Raw genomic sequence first — 19502 nt, 5'->3', positions numbered from 1 at the left:
TCGTCAGAAGAATAACCAGTGAGTTCGATCATACAGTTAACTTTAGAACATTTTTGTAAATATTAGAATTTGAATATATATATATATATATATCACGAGGTAATTGTGATGGTGATTCTAAAGTACAAAAGGAGTCTACTATAGGGTTGTCATATGAATCTAATTTGCATGCGACACAAGCTACAGTGGAGGAGTTTTTGAACAACCTCATGAACTCTAAAGTTGTCGAAAAGGAGGAATGAGAGGTAAACTTCATTCTTTATTTGTTGATCGATTAATGCTCGCTACAACTTTATATTTACAAATAATTCGTCAATTGTACGTAAAATATCTTAATCTTTTTTGTTTACTCTCTTTAAATCCTTTTAATTCTATTAATTCTATTAATTCATTTAGAGGTATAATCAAACAGTTTTACTGTAGCTACAGTACCCTCTCTAAATGAATTGATAGAGAGGGTACTGTAGCTATATTGGAAGTGGAGGTTCCTATCGAAACTTCAGCTTCCAAACCTAATTGTGGTTAACTTTTAACTATATTGCTTTATTGCTTCTTGTTGTAGAGTCTCTTAATCATTATTTTAGAATTTAGAGGTTGCAGTAAAGTTCTTCCAATTTGGTTTGTTAAGGATGGTACAGGTACTCTAGCGCTGGGCAAAATCTCAACACAGAAACCTAGAGTTATGCCCAAAATCTTAGAGTTAAACTTAAACTTAACATAAACGCTGACAAATAAGATCCGAACGCTTGATACATAAAAATTATAGAGCGCTCGGCAATGGTCATCAAACGCGCGCTATATGCGAACGTACAAACGTTCACACCTAAATAGACCTATATATATATATATATATCTCACTAATTCACCTTTAAATTGAGAAGTTCCAACCAAAAGCTAACAGATTTTGTAGTATAGTTTATTAATGCACATTCAATGTTAGTTTCTCGGTCTTATTTAATGTTGACAAATATTTCCCCTTTTAAATTGCTAATCGTCAACAATTTTTTAAATACGAATCTCAACAAAAGAATACCATGAAGGAAAAAAGTGGATAGATTAATAAACTTGACCCTGAATAGATATTTATATAAAAAACCCTAGGTTGATGGTTGACCGTTACTCGTTTGTTGTAACTTGTAAGCATATACTTACTGTTAAAAAAAATTTTACATGAATTCTTGCAAGAAAAGTTACTAAAAAGGGCAAAATATTCTACGCGTGCACACCTAATTGAAGAAATACTAATGAACCTAGCTTGCCCCTTAAAAAGAGACATACAAAATTCTAATTTAACGGTTGACATTTAATCGTTAATCGTTAATCTTACAGTATAAGTCTCAACTCTGGTTGACTAAGGTGGGAAGGTTTAGAAATTAAACTTTTTTATGATCCTGATTATTGATCGTGAGATGAAGTACTCTAGGAAGCTTTATTGTGCGCATGTCTAGTAATTTTAGTTGACAAACATTGTTCTCATAAGATGACCTAATTGAAGGACATTACTAGATAGAGAATAACTCATGTTAATTAGGATGATGATATATGAAAGGGTAATATCAATCCTTATAAAATTCTTATTTTATTTGATGTTGTTGTTGTCCGCCTAGCTTGTTAAGAGAAATTTTTTTTAAAAAAATCGTTTTTATTTTTATGTTCATAATTTTTAGGAGTCATTATATTAAATTTTTCAATGTAACTAGCTATTTGTTTTTCAGGGATATGGGTAAATTAACAAATTTGATTTAGGTACAGTCTGATGTGGCCTGCATCGCTCAGAATTACGTATCTTAGCCCGACAGGCTAAATGAGCAGCTTATTAATTTGCAGAAGTTCACTTTTGTCATCAAGCACAAATCTGGTGCCTTGAACCGAGTAGCAGATGATTTCAGCAGACTTTCCATTTTCCTTACAAATATGAAGAATTAGGTGCTGGGTTTGATTTTTTGCGTGAATTATTAGTTATTGACCCATATATATTTTGCTCCTATTTTGAGTGATGTGGAAACAGGTGTGGGTTCTAATCTTGGGCAAACCAGTGTCAGCAGATACATCAAGCTTCAAAATTATAAGTTGGAACAATCAAAATGAAATGGCATTCAATACATAACAGTGAAACCTACCACATTTTCCAGGCATCTGACATTAGCAAAAATGTGACACTGTCATATATAGAATAATAATACATGTATCATACTTATATATACATATTTATATATATATACTACATTATTAATTACATTTCTTACAAAGATTCTTACAAAGATGAGACATTGAGACCCACTTGCACTCTTCAATCCGATTGTCTTGAAGAGTTCAGAGTGTCTTAAGCACCTGATTTCAGAATTAGAGACTGCACTTTTCAAGTCATTCCTAAGCCGGCCTCCTTGCTTGTAATGAAGAAGATGTCAAATCCTCCCTCAAGTCCAACTGATGAGAATTAGTTGGGTGGTGGTTCTCCTCATCAATGAGGTCGGTCCAAAATTCAGAGACTAGGCTCTTCAAGTCGTTGGCCATGAGAGTAAATGCTTCAACTTTTGTGCTGCACTTTACAATTCTGGTGGAGATGGGTAAGTCATCAGAAGAGGAGGTAACATTATTCAATGCCCAATTCAAAAGCTCTTCTCCATAAAAATCACCTTTCTCAAGACACTTAGTCCTTGAGAAACCACTTCCAACATTACTAGTTGTGTAGGTTCGTACTGTGCCTTGAGTGATGAAGAGCATCTTATCAATTGGTTCCCTCTCCTGAATAATATAGCTGTTCTCATTATAGATCACTGGCTTAAGATAACTATCACAGACTTCTGTCAACAGTACTTGCTCATCCATAGCTTGAAGTACTGGCACCTAAGGATATATAGATACATTTAAGAAACATAAAGTGACTAAATCCGAGAAGATGCGTACTTTCTTGATGGACAGAAAAGCTTACTCTCTTTAGTGTTTCCAAGCAGAGATGTCGCTTGATAAATTTTAAACATTCCAAGGGAAGTGTAGAGAGGATATTCTTGATATTGACATCTTTGTTTGCTTCAAGTTCGTGTAGTACACATGTCATGATCATCTTCTCCATATGCAGAGGGATGTCATTGCTATATAACCACGATACTATCTCTGGACCTCTCTGCCTCTCCATTTTCATCAACTTTCTTTGCTCCTTTGATCTTGTAGTTTCCAACTGCATATATGTCTTTGTAGAACAAGTAGCTTTAATTCATTAAATCCTATGTGTGTGTGTGTGTGTGTGTGTATAACTATAAGAGTAGTTTCAACCCCAATACTGAGATTGATCTTACAGTCTAAACCATCAAACAAAAGATTATCAATATCAGGAAATGGTCGTTCCAAGATATTGACCGCGCATCACAACCAATAAATTTTTATGCATTTGATTCATTCACCACTGTAAAACACAGAAACTATAACACCAATGCACTAAACAATGACCATATTGGGGAAAACTTCATAAACTTTCTAGAATCGACCTATCATGCATCTTGTTACACCAAATGAAGCTGAAAACAATTAATCTCTGAGCATTCAAAGAATGCATGATCATCCTATAGGGTGAATAATACAAGATGAAATTTTATTGGTTTCACAGTTGGCCTACTGAATAGATCCAGTGATCATTAGCAAGTAAATGATTTGTCACTCCTAATCAGAAATATTAAGTCGACATGCATAGATACTGTTCAAAATAAAGTGAATTATGAGGAGCTTTAATATTGAACAAATTTTTTTGTATAAGGATTCAGAACCAACCTGCAAAATTCCATTGAGATATATTAAAAATAGTAGCATTCCAATTATAGAAATAAAAACTGCAAAGAGGTCCTCCCATGCATAGGTACTGGTCTGGAGATTTTGGCCAAAAGAACTGCAAAAATGTAGTAGCAATATATAAGTTGCAATATCTCAAGTTATAAATTAATTCAATTTGCTCACATAAGCAAATCTACAACCATTTCTCTATGTTAAAAGCATTAGTTAAGTTGATTTTAAATTTTTTTTTCTTCACTAAACATATATAGCTCAATAAGCTAGCAAGATCAAATAGTCTTATATGCGCAAACCTTAGATTTCGCAAACCCCACCAGAAACAGTGCAAGAACTTTTGTGGAAAATCTGTTGATCCCAACATACCAGATTGAAGGGCATCAAGAAATATACCAAAGTTGAAAAGTGTTGCATTAGGTGGATTTATAGGACATAAATCCTTTAGAAGTGCAATATTTCTGAATGTGTAATCATCATCACAGTCAAAAGCACTAGCTTCACACCCATTCTTACTTCGACAGGCATATTGCCAACAATCTGTCTCTCGTTGAATAGAGAAAAAGTACCAAGGGCTCCAACTACCTAAAGGACCAACAAATTAGTTAACAATTGGACTTTAAAGAAAATTCTGAAGAAGAAAAATAAGGAGAAGAAAGGAAAAATGTAACTGCTCTGAAGCGTGGAAAATAAGGTAAGTTTTCATAAAAAAGAGCTTCAAAAAGTATTAAATGAAGCCTGTCAAATTTTGATAGCCAAAAACCAAAAACAAAACAGAAAACAAAGAAGGCTGAGACTTTTGGCAGCTCTGAGACCATTGCACAATAGCATTAGATTCTCACGGTTAGGCATTGAGGATTGAAAGAAGAGAGTGACATTGCCTCGTCTAACACTTGCAATTAATGATAATACATGATGCTTAAGATATCTGCAAGTACATTTCATGGATACAGAGGATGTGCCTACTGCCTCTTCATTATGCACCATGTATGTTTATTATTCATCAAGGTTAATTCAATTAAAAATTAACCTAAACTTTTATGAAGAAGTCCAATCAAACATTACTGAGTGTGTCATACCCCAAATCCCAAATGTCCTATATCAAAAAAATAGAATATTATGAATACTAGTATTAGCTATATCTTGAGCACCATTCTCCACCAAGCTAATTTTTGCAAGCACAAGTTTTATTTTTGGACCATTATATTTGGTATGAGAACAGTTTCCATCATGGGCCAAAATTCACAAAAGAGGACAACATTGAAGTGCTTTAATATTACTTATGGATTAAGTGGACATGCAGAAGACATGCAGAAGAGCAGTGAATTTTCATGTTTAAACCCACATAGAGAAAATATTTATATATATATAGAATATTTTGAGTTAACTTGATGTGAAATTAAAGCAAACTTATGGAGTAGTTAAAATGAACTAATTAAGATTGAACCTTACATGACTTGCAAGGATGAACGTAAAGAATTTGAATGCAGACTGGATAGAATTCTTAAGTTCTTCACATGAGAGGTAGATGCGAAGAACCCGTGGTACATATTGAAACAGGACAAGAGAGTTGAGAAATATTCTTGATCTCGAGCCCCTCAACTTTGTAAAGAAAATGAAAATTACTACCTGCACACATTACAAAGGCCTAATTAGCAGTTAAAGCTAATTATAGTGCGAAGTCACATGTAATAAGCAGATCTTGGCCTAGTGGTAATTTTCAGCCGCTATAAAGCAAATATCTTATGCTATTATATATATATATAATGAAATTTATATCCTAACATAGCAGAATCAGAACCCTATGTGAATGTTAAACAGATAGAGAGGTTAAAGGATCTGCATACATGTGGAATTGGAAGGACGGCTAAGGTGTCAATTAGGATGTGTGAACGCCAAATCCACTTAGCCAAATCCAAAGCATCCTCAACTAATATTGCACCTTTTGTCAACACTATCTTACTACGATATGATTCCCCCTTGAACCGAAATGTCTGAGCTTTAAGTGCAATAGAAATTTGAATGATTATGTTCACTATATAAAAGAGATCTGTCACTGATCTCAAAACAAAAGTTGTTTTCTTCATCTTTAGGTCCAATTGGAGACACTTCATATCCTCATTAATGATAGGAATGTACAAGAACAAAGGATCCATTAAGACAGCAAACACACATGATATTACAAATATCCTCTTCCATACTAGAAGGAATGGCTTCCCTATTTCAGCCTCGGCTGTCCAATGTTCTACCATACTGAAAAAGACACAACAAACAAACAATAAGTTGCCCACATCAGAAAGAAGAAACATGGAAAAGGACCATTCAAACTATGTATGGTGTAAGTAGTACACTTATGCCACTCCAGCTAGCTTTCACACAGAAAAGCATTCCACTGTATTGTTTATTTGAGTCATACTAAACTTGCATATGCCAAAATTAGATATTAGGCCTTTGAAATACTACAGTCAGATTGCAACACAATGACTTTAATTTGTTCTAATACCAAGTAAAGGTTCTGCAAGGGGGCCTTACAGTTACAGCCATACATAAAAACCTGAAATATGTTTATCAGTTATATGATGCTGAGCTGACCACTACTTTTGATGAATTATCTTAAAAGACCATCATTGCAGCTGCAAGCTAGTCCTATTGCTTGATACAAAAATTATTTCTAAAAAAAAAAATAATAATAAATAAAAGAATCAAAGAAACGAACCTCACAACTGTCTCTTCGGAGTTCTCCATAACTCAAGCTTACTTATGAATCTATGATGCACAACTGTGTCCTCGGAATTAAAGAAACTAACCTCACAACTGTCCCTTCTAAATACATCAAAGTTGTGAATAATAATGTTGATATATTCCTGCAAATATGAAAACTGAGAGTTACAGAGCTATCCATATTGAATCCAGTTGAAATGTGAAGCGCTGCTAACCTGACAGTGAAAGAGAATTGATCCACTCAGATAAAAGTATTTGAAGTGAAACTATGGTCACAGTTTCACTTCAAATACTTTTGCTTTTTGATAACGACTGCAAAGAATTATTATGTCTACATTTTATAATAAATGAATAATAAATCGTTAGTATTGACAATGGGTCTGCATCTCTTGTGCCCCAAGTATTGGTATAAATTAGTTTATTACTACATCGATCAACTTCGCAACCCCTTCCTAGTAGTTGAGAGAAGACTTTGCAGGCCAGCGAGACCTTAAAAATGTCTAATTTCGAAAAAATAATAAGTACAACCCCGGTCCTGAGGGAAGCATGCATAGTGAGGTTAACCGTTTCAATATCACAATATTTTAATCTAAAAATAGCCAATAACTCTAGTCCAACTTTATTAGAAATCAAAGGAAAATGCATGTGGTGTACTACCAAAGCAAAAGCCATATTTCCATGTTCAGATTCAGTAGAGGTTGTTGGAACAAAAATTCTCAAAAAGAATTAATTAGCCCACAATTAAAGAAATGGTTGAATAACCAGACCCAAAGGTTGATGAGAGCAAAATGATGATCTCCTCTCGGCAATGAAAGTAGAGGGCGTCACATTTCCATTCCCACGTCCTGCATGAGAAGAATGATCTTGAATGGCCTTTTAATTCTGATTACAAACATTCTTATTATTTATTATTTATTGATAAGAACATTGTTGTTGCTTCCACGTGTGTTAATTACTTAACATGGGCTTGGACTTTACATCCTTGCTTGTTGGGCTGAACTCGGGGCCCATTCCTTTTTATCTTCACTATGGCCCAATTTCATTGCCCCATAATCTGCTAGGTAAATTCGGGTCCCACAGAGGTCCAAGGACTTTTGCCCATGACGAGCTTGGATGCTAACGCGATTAGCCTCAGCTCTCGATCAAGGGTTGCTCATATCTAGGAAGCTGATTCTCATCCATAAGCCCCGCCACATCTTTGTGCTTAGCTCCCGTCATATTTCTGCCGTGCCGTGCCTTATGGGCTAAGAACTTTGATCCGGTCTAGCCCATTTACTTGCGTCGTGCTTTTGTCGGTCTAACTTGTTTCATGCACATGTTATGCCTCTATTAATCATGTTATGCTCCTGTTATGGTACGTTAGCTCGTCTTGTTTGACACTTCTATATTTAATTTTTCTTTTTATATAAAGTAATGACTGAAGACAATATTTTTGGCAAATGGATGACAGAATGTGGACTCTTTAAAAAACGTGTTATACTGTTCATAATTTTTTATTTATCTGATGATAGCTCTCCTCCATCGCCATTTGGTCTTTCATTAGAAAAAAAATCCCAAATTGTACTTCATCTCAGTTCCAATGGTGATACCAGCAACAAAGTCATGGCACTTAGAGAAAATCCACAATGTCTATAAAGCGGAACAAAGCAAAAATTCCACAACAAGAAGCCAACACTCAATCCGTACTAAACAAAACCAATATTCCTGCCCAGGGTTAATAGAAAATTTAGAGGTAAAGTCTTGATGGTTGGAGCTGTACGGATCTGAATCCGTTGTTAATTTCTTATGTGCTAATTTTATATTAATCAATTAAAATTACATTATTTTACTGTGTAAATTCATAATCAGAACCATTCGTTTTTTAAATCACTATTCAAAAATCATCTCTGCAAAGTATTAAATAATTAAGTATGACTATAATTTATGAGGGGTGAGTCAATCCAATGGAATAAACTCCTCCAGTTGTCCCACGTTTTGATGAAAATTCCAAATGCCTTCAATTTTGCAAGTAAAAGACTTGCATCCAAACAAGTCCAGCCAAAATATCATGTTTGCAAATTCACTAGCTTCCCCCATAACTGGAACCACCATTGGGCTCAAGTGGACAACCCTTAACATCATTTATACTAATAAGCAAAATACCATAAATAGCTTAATGATTTGAGAATTATTTTTTTGTGCCTTCGATAGTATCATAATTAACTAGATTTTTGTTTTTCAAGTGATCCACAAGTGAGTTTTTGTTTAAAGCATAAAAGAAATTTTATTAAGTTTTTAAATCACAAGATACATCGAGTCAACCTGAACACAACAAGATTATAAATGTGTTGAGTTATAGTGAGCCTTTTGACACAAACACAAACACGATTCCACTAACATAAATTGACACCTCTAGTCTGGTCCTCCCATCAAAAATCAGGAAGGGGAGTGTGGAGGTTTTTTGTTTAAAAAATATTTTTAAAAAGTTTTAAAACTTGGCTTAGAACTTTTAAAGTTTAGACGTTTGATATATTCATTTATTTGTTTATGTCATACACGTATGTTTCATATAACACGTATTTTAGACTTTTTATTAATTTGAAAGGGTAAGGGGTTATGTACTAAAATATTAAACCCTAATGAAAGTCCATGCAAATTTTGGAAATGCAGCATATTAGAAAGCTTTAAACCTATGGAGGCAAATACTTCTGGAGGAACAAAACATGCAACACATTCGTTGTTATTGCATTATCGATTAACAATGGAGCACGACACATCCATTCAAACTTTGTTTAGATACACTAGATGCTAATTACAATTGGCAAATGGTTGCAACGTGCATAATTTCATTACCAAGTTCTGAACAGTCTCGAATGTAAAACAAAAGATATATGCATATCTGAGAGCCATCTGATTCTGACAAAAATAGTTAAGACAGGTAAAAGGGAAAGATGGTAATAAGTGATTCTGTTCCCTGTTATTCTTGGAGCCTCGTACAAAAAATACAATTATCAACCTATACTATATAAGAGGGGCAAAAAGAAAAAGTAGCAGAGGAAATAGCAATGCCAGATACGCGACTTGCACTAATCGGTTGGAACAAAATACCAACTCCCCAACAAGCTGGCAATGGAAGGTGAAATTCCATTCACATCCAGAGTTGGACAGAAAAATCAAATGAATATAATGACGCTTCGACACCATTTTGAAAGACATGGAGTTACTTTAAGTCTTGAATGGCTTATAGATCAACAGTTGGATAGAGACCAGGCATGTACATGCGTCCACTTCCATTAGAATCGGCATTAGCATAAAATGGTGAGTGAAGCTCCCCTGAGTGAGATGATTTTCTTGACTTTGGGTTCTTTGGTGAAGCTGAGTAGGAATCATTGTTACTGCTTGTATTGTACATCGATGATGTCGGCAATCCATGGATCTTTGGCAACCCCGTCGGATCAGCACCCAAACTGTAACCTTTCTCTACTGTCTCGGCTTCCAAAGGCAGTTCATCCAATGTCTGCCAACAAAGAAAAACAGTAGTTAATACAAGTATATAACCGAAGATCTCCCACTGTATCTTCTTTGCAAATCTAAAAACAGTAATTGCAAATAGTGCAAATTTGGAACCTATGGGCATTCAGTGACTTCCCTTTTTAGTACTCAGGTGCTAATTAACCATGCGTCAAAATTACATACATATGACATGTAAACAAAGGGTAAGATGTACACAACAGCATGTATGACATGTGTGCATAAATACATACAGAGCCAATACTTTTATGGAAATCCAAGTGCAGTTGTGTATAAATTAAGATATATCTTGAGCCATCGTTGATCCTTGAAACTCTAGAGCATAAGAAATTAGGAAAAACCAACCCGGAAAGCCTGTTGCAGGACTCGGAGGGTTTCCCGGGTGCGCTTTCTCTTCATTGATACTTCATCAGGTTCCTGCAGCATCTCTTCAAACAGGTTCTCTCTGTTTGAAATCATAAAAAACCAAGAGATAGCACAATCAACAGTCAATACAGGCAAACTAGTAAACTAGTACATACAACAGCATTATATGTAAACTTGACAACTGACAAGACAGTTTCTTTGTTACCTGTAAAGCTTCATAATGAAAACATTGTGCAGCTCACGCTTTGTATGATTTACCTGAGTACATGTTGATGAAAGACAAATAGTTAATAAAATCTATGACATGCTAAGAGTTCAGATTAACACCAATATATCCATCACACAACAACACGAACTGAATATAATAATATAATATCAATCTTGGAAACACATTACATAAAACTCTGACCACAAATAAAGCACTAATGACATATGCTTTTGTATAATAAGAATTACATAAGAATATGCAAGGCAGACAAGAAAGCTATGATGCTTCATAGCTCAAATATATAGAGAGAGAAGTTCTTTCATTCACAAGGCTTAAAATGGTCTCAGGAACCAACATTCATAATATCCATAATTGTTTCAAACCAATGAACTTGTTCAATTTAAATATGAATTTTGTGTGTATGATAGAGGAAGCCCTCAGACTTAAGAGGTCACAAGGGAATAGTTGAAGTTTCATCATTTAACAAGGTTTATATTTGACCTAATTTAAATTTATTTTCTCCGCTTGTACCTCAAATAGGTCCTAGTTTAACACAATACTTAATAATCATTAGAGTTCTAAGTATATGGTACAGAAATCATTGAAAGAAAAGTAAAAGAGGAAAAGAAAAGGGAAAACAGTGTAAGAAACAACAAAAATAACTGGGCACATTTAAGAAAGTCAATATTACCAGGAAGTGCATTATTGCTTTTGGTACAGAATCCTCTATATTCTTCCTAACAATGTCATAGTATGATCTTAACAGGAGTTTTGTGACAGAAATTTCAATTGTCTCCTGCTCTGAGTGATTCTCTGTGGGCCTCAAGACAGTCGGGGGCTAAAGAAAACCATACATTAGGGTAAAAACAGAAATAAATATTATAAAAGATATTTAAAATAGAAAATTTCGGATAGAAGCACGTAGCCGAAGTCAATACTAGAAACTAGAAAATACCTCTCTTAAATGGATCATAGAGATGGCTTGTTCCATGTTGTGAATAGTTTCATTATATGACTTGTTTATTATGCTCTCTTTGGCAGGCGTACGGTTATCACCCCCACCAAAAATTGATGAAATCCCCCAAGTTGAACCACTGGTGCCTCCTAATCAATTACAAAGGGCGACAAAATAAAATGAATTAAATTCCAATGCTGCATGCCAGTTCCTACGTGGAATCATGCAATAATACACATGCACGCACATGCACGCACACAAGATCCTATCATCTCACCAGGAGATACAAATCTATCATATAGATATTGTTGACCTCAAATTCTGAAGTACCATCATTTTATTTTAGATCCCAAAAAAAGAAAAAAAGTTGAAAATGATATTTTAGGTAATATATTACCAGCGGGTGCAACTTTTTCACTTTCTACCATGGGCCGAACACCCTGCCAGTCATCCAAACAAAATCATTAATACAACAAAACCAGCTTAATAGTGACTAAAAATAGCAAATTTTAACATTGTTCTCTCAAAGCTATAGCTATTACAGCTAAAACTAAAGGCATAGTGTCAGCAACTCAGCATGAGTTGTTTGCGGAAAAATATTGAACCCCAGAAAAGGAACAACTTTCCCATACCTGTTCATGCACAATACCGTTTACTGGTCTGGCAAGAATAGCTCTGGATTTCAAACTTCTTTCAGATGTTGGTACCTTATCAGGTTCTACACTGTCCTAATTGATAAGAAAAAAAAAAGACATAATAAGATAAGAATGGCTAACAGATTGCAGTGAACTAATATACATATAATGATGACCCTTGGTACAGCATACCTTTTGCCTGGAAAGAGGCAGAGGAATCCGAGTGGACTTCACCTGTTGCAATGCAATCTCCACAGCCTTACTCCCACCAATGAAATTTGCATGTGAAGTATTTATGTAGTCCATCTGCACAATTTAATTAGAATAAGATCCAAATATATTCAAAAACATTTATGAGAAAAAATTAAAGCAATACAATATAAATAATATTGTTCTAGCAATTATGGAAAGTGACACTGAATTATTATTGCAATAAGGGGATTGTTCAAAATCATATTTGCTCCCGGGTGAAAATTATAACTAAAATCAAGGCATTAACACCCATGCCAACCAACGGCATGACTGTACATGCACCCAATGAAAATAATACAGCAGGCAAGGCCAGAAAAAACATAAAACATAAGGACCAAAACTAGCCCAATGCAGAAGATAAAGCAAAGCCAGTTCCCAACTCAAGCCAGAACAGTACAAAAGAACAAGTAACAAGTACAGAGGAACACATGATTCATCAAAGATGTTAACAAATAAAGATAAAGGCCGCAGCTTAAAAAAAAAAAAAAAAACAATTAGCATTACCAACTAGAGCATTCAGAATATAATAGGGAGTACACCCAGCAACACCAAAGAAAGAGATTCAACAAAGGAAAAAAAGAAAAAAAAAAGAGTAGAAAGTAACTGGAGTTAGAAAAATTCATGCTGGTTTGTAGAGTGGGATGCAGGTCCTGAAATGATTTATGTTTCAATTTCATTCACATAATGCAATAGAAATATAATGCAAAGTACTTCATCATCATACCTCCATCTCAATAATGTGTCCAATCATTGTCTCAGATGGTTCAAGGCCTTCTCGTAAGAAGTTCCCTATGACTTCGTCCATCCGCTTTCTCAGAACAGGGAATCGCTGCAATTCATTTACTAGGCAGCGATGGCTAATCTGAACACAGACCAATTTTGTTTGGAAATCAATCAGGAATATGAGCACTGAGCAGTACCGGGAAAGAGAAAAATACAAGTAGCATTTTTCCTACCTTCATCAACTCGTCGTATATGAACCTAGCACACTGAAGGCTTGGATCTAACAAACGAGCTATTTGCCTCCGGACAAGATTTTCAAAAGGCACCTATATGCACGAAAGTTAAAATGACATGCTCTTGATTGAATAATAAAGAAAACAAATGACATGACAATGTAAAAGAAAACAAATGACATGACAATGTAAAAGAAAACAAATGACATAACAATGTAAAAGAAAACAAATGACATAACAATGTAAGAGAAAACAAAAGAAATCAGAAACTGAAAAGAGTGCAATAAGACCTACTTCTGGTACAAATAATGCAGATTTAGGACCAGTGGCATTTTGAATGGCAGTTCGAATGTCATCATCTGTCAGGTCCTCACACGGATCCACCTCCTACACAACAAATCAAATCACATCATATAATATAATATGAAAACAGACGGTTAGTCTACAGATGTTTCTACCAAAGAAACCACAAAATATCATAGCTGGAGGGAGAGAGAACTTAGGCAGGATAACCCATTGATTTAAGTATTTAGACCTCATTATTCATTTCTCCATATAAATTTCTTTTAGCTACTTTTTCCTGTAAAGGGCTAGGATCTCACACATGAAAATTTAAATCTACAAACAAGAACAATGTCTGACAACTTAAAATTTAAAGAAATGTAAACCCCAAAATACTTCAAAAATATGTAGCAAAGTACAAAGGTCATATTTTTCATCATAAAGAACCTTAATTTTAAACATTTAGATACACTTCCTTAAAAGAGCACAATTATATTAAATTGAACTCATAGCACCAATATATCCATGTAACATTTGACTGTCACAGCAATATCCATGTACAAAAAGCTGCATTTGTTTTCCAAGGGTTCAAATATTATCATTTCACACAAAAAAAAAAAATCCATTTAATTGATGAAGTGAAGAAGAGTTGTAAAATATCAATATTACAATCTCTGTTTTTTTTTTTTTTTTTTTTTTTTTTAATGTATCAACATTACAATATGCAGTTCTTCCAGCCTTCAAATGAGCGATTAGCCTATAATGGCAGAAAAATTAAAATATAGAACAGTTTTTTGGTAAGTGATAATGATACATAAAATTAGAATATAGCATACTGTAATCTTACTGGGAAAATGAAGAAATAATAAGGAACCCTTAAAGATGGAATCAAACAATTGCAATTTATTTGATGAGATACAAAGCTAAACGTATATGTTAAGGGTATAATGTGCCACAAATGAATAAATGCCACAAACGTTCACTATATAAATCTCTCCCAGAAAGAGTGCATAGTTATCGCAGAGTTCAAACCTCTAAACTTTTCACGAAGATATTTTGAAAAATATAGTGAATTCTTGCTCCACCAGAAAGCTCAGATGTTGACATTTCTTCATTCTTCCCCTCAACCATTGTAGAAAATGCTGTTTTCAACAAGAAATTTGGAATACCATTGATCAGCCTAAACATGTACATAACTCAGAAACATACAAGTAAAAGACATGATTTTTAACATTCCTCAGGAAAGACAAAGAAGAGAGAGAGCAGATAAAACATATTTACCTTCAGAGTACTTTGAAAGAATGTTAAGGAGAAGGGCTCCCTGTCCAGCCTATTGGTAACAAAAATTCAGACAAATATTTAGATTAACATTAAGAAATCACCATTCAGGACTAAAAGACAAACAGAAATTAAATGCCACACATCCTCTATTGTGAATAGAACAAAAACAATAACCTCAAGGCTCAATACAATATAACATTTCATTGCCCAATAATATCAACCATAAAAATCAAGACAGTTTTCACCACAAATAAGCACACCTTTGATTCTGTGATTTCCCCATAACTTGCATGTTCCTTGGCAACAGAAACTAGTGCAGAGCTAATGCGTGATTTGAGCCCCGGAAGTACTGCCTTAATGTGTTGCACTAGAATCTGTAAATGAATTCCAAGGGTTAACTTCATTGGCTATCTGGATTCATATAACTATCTTCCAACTGATGAGCCAAATTACCAAGAAAATGCCATACAATCACAATAATCTAAGCAAAATTAAAATGGAATATATATATACACACACATATAGTCCATATGGAACAATGGGACATCTTGTTACCATGAGACAAAATTTGTAAGAGTTGTTTACTGAATTAGGGATTCAGTTCCACAAATTGTATACCTGGTTCAACTTCTTCGCCAACTGAGGAACGCCACAGCGATCAGCTAGACCATTATATACCTATATAACACCATCAGAGAAAATATAATATAAAATATTTGCTAAATACATGCCAAGAGATGTATAATATATTAATAATTAAAGGAAAAGTGATCATACTGGACGGCTGCGGAAAAACTTCTCTTCAGCCACAAGTGCGTCCTTGATACTCCGGTTCAGCATGATATCCTGTTTAAAGGATAAGATTGAGCAGCCTTATCAGAATCTGAGGAAACCTTTCCTATAGACTTCCTATTTTGATAACCACTATTACGAGGAAACCCAACACATCAGTTAGAACAATTCTATGAAATGTACGCCAAACAAAACACTCCTAGATATGCATGTACATAATGTGAAATACGGGAAAAAAGAAAAAGAAGAAAGGGGGGAATTCACCAAATAAACAATGCAACAAGAAGAGACATGTAGTTTTACAAGAAGAAGCATCCTAGGAAAACAGGACTTTGTATACAATTTGAGAAAATCAAAAGGAAAGAAAAGCAGCTTTCCATTATCAGCTGCTTGACATTAATTATCCATATTTGGGTAAGAAAAAGGCAACACCACATTCAAAACAATATTAAACACGAGTTTGGAAGGTACGAAAAGGGCAGGAAAAAAAAAACAGAGATAGATTTTCAACAAATTCATACTTATTTTCCACAAAAGTATCACTGGTTTATGACCATCATCTCACATATAGCAGAGGGTCAAGCATCTTCTGGTTTAAGATAGATTACCTCCTGACTACGATTCACAACACCTACATAACCAAGTCGCAGGGGAATCACTTTTCCAAGCAACAGATTACGGGCATCAGTACCTCTATCCATAATATCCAACTGAGGTCATTAAAAAAATAAGATGAAACATAATCAGCATAAAGTAAAAATCTTGAAACTTTTTCAATGAATTAGAACTGCAAAAGAAATCCTAAGTCCAAAAAAGTTGCACCTTTGTGATAACTCCTATGGTTCGCAGACCTGTTGATAGGAAATTGACTCACCCTCGTCAGATAAATATATATCAATTCAACCAGGAATGCTAATATCAGAAGTTCAGAATCTACCATCAGGATCAGCATTTCCTGCAATCTGAAGAGCATCCGAGTTTGCTAAATCTGAATTTGCTGCTGTCACAGCCAGAATTAAACAGCTTGGAACTTTAATGTAAGACATGATCATCGTCCTAATTCTTGCTTCAATATCAGAGGGCTGGTCACCAACAGGAACCTTTGTTATACCAGGTAGATCTACCAGAGTAATATCAAGAACATTAGGTGAAAATATCTTCAAACGAATCTGCTTGTCTGTGACACCTTTATTTCCCCCTGCTTCTCTCTCTGTCTCGGCCTATGTCAAATAGGTGTTTATTAAGAAAAGGAATAATGAATATATATATATAACACTTATAGCTTCAGCTAACAATTGGATCTATATATATTTACACTTCTTTTAGTCCGTTTTCTACATGAGAACATCAGGAATAAATAAGAGAAACGAAAAAATAAAGTCAATTATTTTTCGTCATACTTGGTTGTCTAGAGGTAAATGAGAGTGTTCAAATTTCTATAATGAATTATAAAAATAACTTAGTTTCATCACTCTTTCCTAAGGTCAAAAGTAGAAAGATAAAATCTTGGTAGCAGAAGCAGAATGAAAGTCATCGTGGGAGTTAGAAAAGGAAGCCAAGGTTCTGATAAAGACTTCAAATCGAAGTAGCTACATTTAACCACCCAAAATGCCAAAGCTATAGTGGCAGGTTTAACACTCAACAACTGAATAGTAGAGGCAAATGTGAAGTCAAAATAGCATTGTGTAGACTCCTTACCAGGAAGACATACTGTTATGTCCAGATTATTGCACTTACTTAGCAAACCATTGAATTTTTATCTGCACAATATTAACATACTAAACTATACTATATCTTACGGCAAAAAGTTTCTCTATACTTCCTCAAAAAGTTTCACAAAGAAACAGATAAATAAACCAACCATATACACTGAGAAACCGAATGAAGTTAATTCTTACAATATTCAAATTCAAATCGCAATGCATAATTGTCTGCACTGTATCGGCAACCAAACATCAAAATTGAAAAAAAAAAAAAAAAAAGAACACTGTGAAGGAATAAAGGGCACCTGAATTTCCCTCCGAATATCCGAGAAGTCGTGGAAGCGCTTTCCGGGCACGTGCAGGAACTCGCCGTACTCCTCGTCGGTGCCATCGGGGTTGCGCTTAGTCTGCAAGAGCTGGAGCACGAGCGGGCGGCGCGTGCAAATTTCGGAACCCCGCGGCAGGAAGTCGCGGCCGACTAGGGCCTCGAGCACGCTCGACTTGCCGCTACTCTGGCTGCCGACCACGGCCACCTGAGGGAGCTCGATGGTGGATTGGGAACCGAGCTGCGCGAAGATGTCCTGCAGCTTGTTCACTATTGGGATCACGGAGTTCCCGAGGGGCGAAGCTGAAGACGAGGAAGAAGAAGAAGGTGGTTGAGGTGGCGCCACTGAGGGCTCTTCAGCCATGGTTGGACTGGATCGAACTGGACGGTGAAGTCCTAGGGTTTTCGAAATTTCTTGGAGAGAGAGAGAAATAGAGAGTTTTTTTTTTTTTTGGTCAAGAGAGAGAGAGAGAGTTTGATTTGATTTTCGTGTGACTGGAGGCCTGGAGCCTTCGAGTTTTAGCTGTTTTAGTCCAATAGAATTAGTTAGAAGGCACGTACTGTGAGGGGACGAGAGGAGGCGGAATTTTTTGGGTTAATTACAATAATGGTCTTGCATTTTAGGAATTACTACACTTTTGGTTCTTAAACTTTACAAAGTTTAAGCGCATTGGTTGTAGCTATATCTGTAGCTAAAAATAATATTTAACTATAGCTTTCAGCTAAAATCACAAACTTGTATAATGTATATTGATAAATGTTATAACTAAGATCAATATATTTAGCTTTTAGCTTTAGTTTTCAGCATGAGACTCAGTTGCAGGACATTCTCCAATCAGCGTGCGTCACATCCTTGTTTTTTCTTGACTTTTGAGCTTGCAATATCTTTTGCAATTTTAGCTTAACTAAATGCCAACCAATATAGAAGATTTTTATGACCTTTAGCTAAATTTTAGCTTTAGCTATTGCTTATAGCTAACCAATGCACATGCTCTTACAAGTTTGTCTTTAATTTTAGAATGTGATTAATGAGGACACAACTAAAAAGCCTAGAAGTTGTGATTAATGAGGACACTACTAAAAAACCTAGAAGTTGTAACGAGGACACAACTTTTTCATAGACATTTTTTTCACACTCGATCTCCCCTCTCCCTCTCCTTGTAGAGTTGTAGGGTAAGCATTCCTAACCGGAAACATTGAAAAATTGACCAAATCAAGCCTTAGGATCCTGTTTGGTTTTTATTTTATTTTATTTGTTTCGGCTAAATACTTACCAAACTAAATGATTTAATTTCAAAACTCCAGATCGTGATCCAAATCGACCCAAATTTTAGTTTATTAATCATGTTATATTGCTATTAGGTTGACCTTTAATTGTATGTTAAAGCCTATAAACTTGGGACTTTGTTTAGATTAGAACTAAATTTTGCCAAAATCCAGTTTTTTAAAATTTTGGGCCTTAAATCTTTTGAAATTTGGGTCATATACATTAGGATTTTTTAAAAGTTAATAGGACTAGTTAAAATCGAAACCAAAACAATCCAAATTGAGAATTTTGATTAAACGAACCCATTGGATAGAATACAATTGCAAATATGCCATACCGATCCACTAATTTGGTTATCAATTTGACCCTACCAATTCAATTAACTGAACCTACCCTTTCCTTCTTGAGCGTCCTCCAGTTTTTTTGTTACATTAAAAGGAATTGAATCGTGGACTTAGCCTAATCTAACCAA

The 19502-nt window shown here is 34.9% G+C and overlaps 2 protein-coding genes across 2 annotated transcripts; both read right to left on the bottom strand.

Moving 5' to 3' along the window:
- Window positions 1–2066: 2066 nt before the first annotated feature.
- Window positions 2067–6629, bottom strand: LOC147277215 (cyclic nucleotide-gated ion channel 1-like). Its single transcript, XM_086254043.1, has 7 exons — window positions 6494–6629; window positions 5625–6030; window positions 5225–5406; window positions 4077–4358; window positions 3766–3880; window positions 2933–3190; window positions 2067–2847 (listed from the first exon to the last, which is right to left on the bottom strand). The coding sequence occupies exons 1-7, from the start codon at window positions 6520–6522 to the stop codon at window positions 2371–2373; spliced, it is 1749 nt and encodes a 582-aa protein (XP_086110169.1). The 5' UTR covers window positions 6523–6629; the 3' UTR covers window positions 2067–2370.
- Window positions 6630–9311: 2682 nt separating this feature from the next.
- Window positions 9312–18263, bottom strand: DRP3A (dynamin-related protein 3A). Its single transcript, XM_086253729.1, has 20 exons — window positions 17744–18263; window positions 16673–16955; window positions 16558–16586; window positions 16344–16445; window positions 15721–15789; window positions 15562–15621; window positions 15204–15317; window positions 14944–14992; window positions 14695–14804; window positions 13675–13767; window positions 13381–13473; window positions 13149–13286; window positions 12365–12478; window positions 12170–12265; window positions 11935–11977; window positions 11538–11686; window positions 11274–11420; window positions 10580–10632; window positions 10354–10453; window positions 9312–9994 (listed from the first exon to the last, which is right to left on the bottom strand). Exons 1-20 carry the CDS (start codon window positions 18125–18127, stop codon window positions 9719–9721), a joined length of 2502 nt encoding a protein of 833 aa, XP_086109855.1. The 5' UTR covers window positions 18128–18263; the 3' UTR covers window positions 9312–9718.
- Window positions 18264–19502: the final 1239 nt, after the last annotated feature.

This window comes from Dryas octopetala, chromosome 8, assembly GCF_963921425.1.
Source record: "Dryas octopetala chromosome 8, drDryOcto1.1, whole genome shotgun sequence".
NCBI lineage: Eukaryota > Viridiplantae > Streptophyta > Magnoliopsida > Rosales > Rosaceae > Dryas > Dryas octopetala.
The sequence above is the reverse complement of the archived record's forward strand: the minus strand, read 5'-3'. Positions and strand labels throughout refer to the sequence as shown.

What these genes read in the sequence shown, in the direction of transcription:
- DRP3A (XM_086253729.1), bottom strand. Translation starts at nt 18,127, where the DNA reads ATGGCTGAAGAGCCCTCAGTGGCGCCACCTCAACCACCTTCTTCTTCT. An exon ending in ATATTCGGAGGGAAATTCAG is followed by an intron (nt 16,956 to 17,743) that starts GTGCCCTTTATT and finishes TATTTGACATAG; the next exon opens with GCCGAGACAGAGAGAGAAGC. An exon ending in AAGCAATAATGCACTTCCTG is followed by an intron (nt 10,633 to 11,273) that starts GTAATATTGACT and finishes ACATGTACTCAG; the next exon opens with GTAAATCATACAAAGCGTGA.
- LOC147277215 (XM_086254043.1), bottom strand. Translation starts at nt 6,522, where the DNA reads ATGGAGAACTCCGAAGAGACAGTTGTGAG. An exon ending in ATCCTTGCAAGTCATGTAAG is followed by an intron (nt 4,359 to 5,224) that starts GTTCAATCTTAA and finishes TCCTTTAGGTAG; the next exon opens with TTGGAGCCCTTGGTACTTTT. An exon ending in GCTTGGAAACACTAAAGAGA is followed by an intron (nt 2,848 to 2,932) that starts GTAAGCTTTTCT and finishes ATATATCCTTAG; the next exon opens with GTGCCAGTACTTCAAGCTAT.